At 60.6% G+C, this 5955-nt stretch overlaps 1 protein-coding gene across 1 annotated transcript in view; it reads left to right on the top strand.

The window, feature by feature from the left end:
- The first annotated feature begins 1146 nt into the window (after positions 1-1146).
- SYDE1 (synapse defective Rho GTPase homolog 1) overlaps positions 1147-5955 on the top strand; it is a 28596-nt gene continuing 23787 nt past the window's right edge. Inside the window, exon 1 of the mRNA XM_024113091.3 lies at positions 1147-1612. Coding sequence (XP_023968859.2) covers positions 1537-1612 — 76 coding nt within the window. The 5' untranslated portion in view covers positions 1147-1536. The remainder of the gene's footprint in view (positions 1613-5955) is intronic.

Raw genomic sequence — 5955 nt, 5'->3', positions numbered from 1 at the left:
CAGGAACGGGGCTCCGTGGGGCACTGGGGCCTGGCTGGGGGAATGCTCTGCAGGAACGGGGCTCCGTGGGGCACTGGGGCCTGGCTGGGGGATGCTCTGCAGGAACGGGGCTCCGTGGGGCACTGGGGCCTGGCTGGGGGATGCTCTGCAGGAACGGGGCTCCGTGGGGCACTGGGACCAGGCTGGGGGATGCTCTGCAGGAACGGGGCTCCGTGGGGCACTAGGGCCTGGCTGGGGGATGCTCGGCAGGAACGGGGCTCCGTGGGGCACTAGGGCCTGGCTGGGGGATGCTCTGCAGGAACGGGGCTCCGTGGGGCACTGGGGCCTGGCCGGGAGATGCTCTGCAGGAACAGGGCTCCGTGGGGCACTGGGGACTGACTGGGAATGCTCGTCAGGAACGGGGCTCCGTGGGGCACTGGGGCCTGGCTGGGGGATGCTCTGCAGGAACGGGGCTCCGTGGGGCACTAGGGCCTGGCTGGGGGATGCTTTGGAGGAAAGGGGCTCTGTGGGCAGACTGCATTGGAGGGAGAGTTGGTGACCTGGGGCGGTGGGGGAAAGATTTCTTTCGTTACAGTTTCAAACACTTTGGTGTGGGTTTCTTTTTGCCAACTTCTATTAACTCCAAAGTAAATTCTGCCCTTGGGAGCAGAACTCTCCTTGGGAAAGATCCCCCCGCCCCCTGCAATGGCAGACTGAGGGAGCCTGGAGCCCTCCAAGGAGCGCTCTAGTGCCCAGAGGGTTGGGTGTCCTGTGTATGGCTGAGTTAAAACAAGCAGACAAATAACCCCAAACAACAACCAAAAGCAGCCCCCTATGTGGCTGAGATCCTCAGACCCCCACCTCTATATTCGGGAGCCCCCACTCCCTCTCTGCTCCAGTACCCACCCCTGCACTCCAGAGCCCCCACCTCTGTATCCAGAGCCCCCAACCCCTATTCCACAGACCCCACCCGCTCTGTACTCCAGGCGTCACCTCCTATCCCAGAGCCCCCACCCCTTCTATGCTCCCCAGAGCCCCACCCCATATTCCAGAGACCCCTCATGTGCTCCCTAGAGCCCCCACCTGTATTCCAGAGCTCCACCCCCAGCGCTCCCCAAAGCCCGCCCCCTCCAGAGCCCCCACCCCATATTCTAGAGCTTCCACTCCCGTGGATGGGCAGTAGCCTGGCGCTCCCTGCCCCCCTCCCCATCCTCGTGTGTGTTTTGCCTCGTTGCTCGGCCGGGGACGGACGCGTCCCTCCTGCGGGCTCTCCTCAGCTCGGACCCCGGGGGCCGAAGCCAAGTGGCGAGTTCCCGCGAGCTCCGGGGCCAGGAAACTACAGCTCCCAGCAGCTCCTGCTCCGGCTCCGGCTGGGGGCCGAGCCCGGCCGAGTTGGGGGAAAGCATTCCTGGAATTCGCTTCCTGTCGAGTCCTGCCCGAGGCCGAGCCGCGGGATGGCGGGGCCGCAGCGGGCGGAGGGCGGCGAGCGACCCCCGGGCCCCGGGGGCAGCCTGGCAGCGTGAGGAGCCCCCCAGGCTCGCGCGCCCCGGCCGGGCCATGGCCGAGCTCCTGCTTCGGAGAACGTTCTCCCGGCTGAGGGGCAAAGAGAAGCTCCCCAGGAAGAAGGAGCGAGGTACCGCCGGGCTCGCTGAGCCGCGCTCGGGGCAGGGATGCGCTGCGCTGCGCTGCGCTGCGCTGCGCAGAGTTTAGCTTTCCCGACGGGGCGGCTGGTCCGGCGCCGCTGCCCGGGCTACCCCCGCGGAGCCGGGCTGCAGGCGCCCGGGGGCGAGGCGGGGCTCGCGGGCAGGGTGGGGCGCTGGTTGTTGGGACGCGGCTGTCAGCGAAGGAAGGCCCGGCCCGAGGATGCTCCGGGGAGCGGAGCGGAGCGCCCCGCCGAGCAGGGGCTGAGCTCTCCGCGCGCCCCGTCCCATCCCGTCCAGCGCTCGCGGCCCGCCCGGGGCAGGGGCTGCAGGGCCCCGGGCATTGGGGGCGCCGGGATCGGAGGGGCAGGGGGCGGCGCTCGAGCCCCAACCGTTGCCTCGCTCCTAAAAAGGCAGAAGGAAGGAAAAATGCGGCGGGGGGGGGGGAGGGCTGGAGCCAACCAGCGCCCCCACAGCCGCCGGCTGGGGCAAGAAGACTGGATTGCCCTGGCACTCCTGGGCAGACCCAAACCCTTCCACCCAGCCTCTCCCTGGCACCCAGCAATCCCCAGTCCGAGCTGCCCTCCTCCCCCTGCGCTGGGGTTTGGTTGTGGTGCTCCCAATACTGTTTGTTTTAGCACAAGACTCCAGCACCAACCTTGGCCCATCAGGAGTCAGTTTGTGTGTCTGGGCTGCTATGGGTTGGCAGGTCTCTGTGCGCTGTGGCCTAGGGAGTGAGTGGGGAGTCTGGGTGTGAGTGCCAAGGGTGTTTGCGGGGGAACATGGCCCAGCAGTGCTAGAGGCACTGAGCAAAGGTTGGGTGGTGAGGGCTGAGCGGAGGCATAGTCCGAACCAGGGAATAGCCTGGCCAAATCTCCCAGTGTGACAGAAGTCTTGTATAGCCCCTGGGATCAAACCTGGGACCTCTGGAGTTTAGTGCATGAGCCTCTACCGCCTGAGACTTAGAGCAAACTCATTAATCTCTCTCTCTCTCTCTCTCTCTCTCTCTCTCTCTCGGTGCCACTAGATGGGACAGAACACCACACCCAGAAGGTGTGTGTGGGTTACACTTGCACTATGTGGAGTGACTCAAACCCTCAGCTCCTGGAGTCCTGGGATTTGGGAAAATTGGCAGCGTTCGTTAAAAAACCAGGGAGTTTCTGGCCCTGGTGGTGGGGGAGAAAGGCTGGAACCATGACCCCAAATGGACTCAACTCCGGGAGGCAAATGTTCCACCCCTGCATTGGCTGGCTGAGCTGCTGCCATCAGTTTGGAGCTGATCTCGTGGTTTTGGGGCCAGACTCACTAAGCTTTGAGCCCTGAGGTTGGCAATGCTATGGGGCGAGGAGCTTGCTGTGAATCCAGATGGGATGTTTTTGTAATAGCTCTGCTCTAGGAATTATTGTGGGTTTCCGGCCTGTGTTCTACAGGAAGTCAGACTAGGTGATCACACTGGTCTCTTCTGGTCATAGACTCTGTGAATGGGGTGGGGTTGGGGTGCCAGCCTTGTGGCCAGAGTTGTGATGATTGGGGCTGGATGGGAGCACTGGCCGTCCAGGCAGGAAGCACAGGCCAGGGCTGGGAGAGGCCGCAAAGGAAGAAGCAGCAGGATTTGGATGGGGCCGGATGGATGGGCCAAGGAGTGGCCGGCTCAGAGACAGGGACTAGAAGATGATGGGCTTGAGCGACACCCCCGAGACAAAGGAAAGTGTGGGGGTGGTTTAGGAGGTGGGTTTGGGCCATGGTGAGTCTCAGCTGGTGGCAGCACCCTGTTGGAGGGATCCAGGAGGGCTGGGAGGGGAGTGCAGTTGGAGGGAAGCAAATCTGTGAGTCACCAGCAGAGAAGAAAGTCAAGGCAGCTGAGGCCGACAATGGGAGGAGGAGAGTCCCCTGAGGATCTATCAGAGAGGAAGGGGAAGCCAGGAGACCACCGAGCCATGCCAGCTTGACAGACAGGAATCAGATAGTCATAGCTATGGCCCTACCAAAGTCACGGTCCATTTTGGTCAATTTCACAGTCATGGGATTTTAAAAATCATCAATATCATGATTTCAGATATGTAAATCTGAAATGTAACAGTGTTGTATCTGTAGGGGTCCTGACCCAACTCTAAAGGCAGCAGCGAAGAAGTGAGGGTGGCATGGTATGGTATTGCTTCTCTTACTTCTGCGCTGCGTGCTGACTTCAGAGCTGGGTGCCTGGCCAGGAGCTGCCGCTCTCCAGCCACCCAGCTCTGAAGACAGCATAGAAGTAAGGGTGGCAATACTGTGACTCCCCTACAATAACCTTGCAACCCCCCCACAACCCTCTTTTGAGTCAGGACCCCCATTTTGAGAAGCGCTGGTCTCCCCCTGTGAAATCTGTATAGTATAGGGTGAAAGTGCACAAAAGATCAGATTTCACCGTCTGTGATGCGTTTTTCACGGCTGTGAATTTGGTAGGGCCCTAGTCGTAGCAGCTGTAGCTGACCGGGTTGTGCTGGACCAGGATATGTCACATGACAATGGGGCCCAGAGCTGCCAGAGGACATGCAGCACCTGAGGCCTCCAAGGGCCATAGCCAGAGCTGAGCTCCGCTGGAGCCAGTTCTGACCCCAGACACCTGGGCATGCAGTTGGGTCACTGCAACCAAACCAACTCCCTGCAGGTTTGGGCCGGTCTGGCTCAATAGGAAAAAGGCAAAACTCTGTCCCTTCCACTCCCCATTTGGTAGCTCTGTGTCTGAGGCTGCCCCAGGGGATTGCCCCAGCACCTGACAGATGGACGGAAACTTTGCATCCTTGATCTGAGAGGATCTGGGTGGGAAGGAGCACATGCTGCGTGATGTGCTGTTGCTGCTACCGGGAGCACCTGCAGGATGTTCCAGAGGGAAGGCCCATAGTGTGCACAGAGCTAGTAGGACGTGTTCTTAGTGACCAAGGAGATTGGAGATGCTTGCAAGAATTCGCCCCCCCGCCCCCTCCAGGATCCAGTTTCTTTAATATTCAGAGGCAGGAATTGTTCATGCCAGAGCCAGTCCCCACTGAGACCGTGAGGACATGGCAAAGGGGTGAGAGAGTGACCCAGCAAGAAGCCTCTGACAGGAGTCCAGGACGAGTGGCTTCCTGCTGTCAGAGCAGGTGCAGGTTCCTGGTGAGTTTGTGATGGAGAACAGCCTGCAATCCATGTTTTGGCATTTCCCTTTGCTAGATCAGCTCCCTTGCTATGCAGCCTTGTGGTTCATCAGAAAAGGCCATGCTGATAGCCAGGGGCCAAGGAAATGCATCCATGTGGACTGATTTGTCCTTAGCAGTTGTCCACTGGTCCCTGTCACGGACTCACAGGTCGTGCCCACTCTTGACGCCATGCGGTCCGTGGGGTGTGCCCCTTTCAGTGCGACAGCCCTTCTCGGGGGTCCACTCCACCTCCTGGAGCCGCACCTCTCTGAGCCTTAGCACGTCTGTCTCTGCCATGGGCCCCCTCAGGGAGTCCACTCACTCTGGACCCCCGGGCCTCCACCCCCAAAGGGGTTGATGCAACCCTGTTCTCTAGACCGGAGTGACTCTCAACCAGCATAAAACGGGAGGATTTATTGAGAGTTGAACACAGCACAGGAAACTCTCAGGGCCTCAGGCCTGGCCTCCCTCAGCCCTGCACACCCCAGTCTCTCTGCATCCAGGTGGGCTCTGCCTGCCCCCCCTCTCCAGCCCCGAGCCCCCCTGCTTCCCAGCTGGGCATCTGAGATCACCGGCCCCAGGCCCCCCTCTGTCCATTGTCTTCTCTCCAGGTAAACAGGGTTGTAAACTGGGGCCTCCTCTCCTCGCTTCTGTCCTCTGGCTGGAACCGGCTGGTTAGGTCATTGGGTCCTCACTCTGCAGCCCATTGTCCGCCTACTAGCCAGAACCGGCTGCGTCTCCTCAGCTGGGCTCCATCCTCCAGGCCATCGGCGGGGTCCCCAAGTCCTCTCTCCGGTCCTCTGCAAAACAAACTCCTTCTCCCCTCACCTCGTTAAACCAGTAACACCCAGGGAAACTGAGTCCCACCCCCTCTGCATGCAAGCCATTGAACACTCCACAGAAAACAAGAAAACCCCCCACTTCGTCACATCTCTCCCCGCTTCGAGGCTGAACGGAGCAAGGTCACTTAGCCAGTGACCTGGGGAAGTTCAGGGTCCCCGCCCTGTGATAAAGCATCCGCTATAACATTGGCACTCTCCCTCACATGGACCACCTCTATGTCATACCCCTGGAGGAGCAGGGCCCATCTCAGCAGCTTGGCATTAGCCCCTTTCATTTGGTGCAGCCAAGTCAGGGCGAATGGTTGGTGTACATGGTGAAGCACCGCCCAAATAGATATG

Source organism: Chrysemys picta, chromosome 22 (assembly GCF_011386835.1).
Source record: "Chrysemys picta bellii isolate R12L10 chromosome 22, ASM1138683v2, whole genome shotgun sequence".
NCBI classification, from domain to species: domain Eukaryota; kingdom Metazoa; phylum Chordata; order Testudines; family Emydidae; genus Chrysemys; species Chrysemys picta.
The sequence above is the reverse complement of the archived record's forward strand: the minus strand, read 5'-3'. Positions and strand labels throughout refer to the sequence as shown.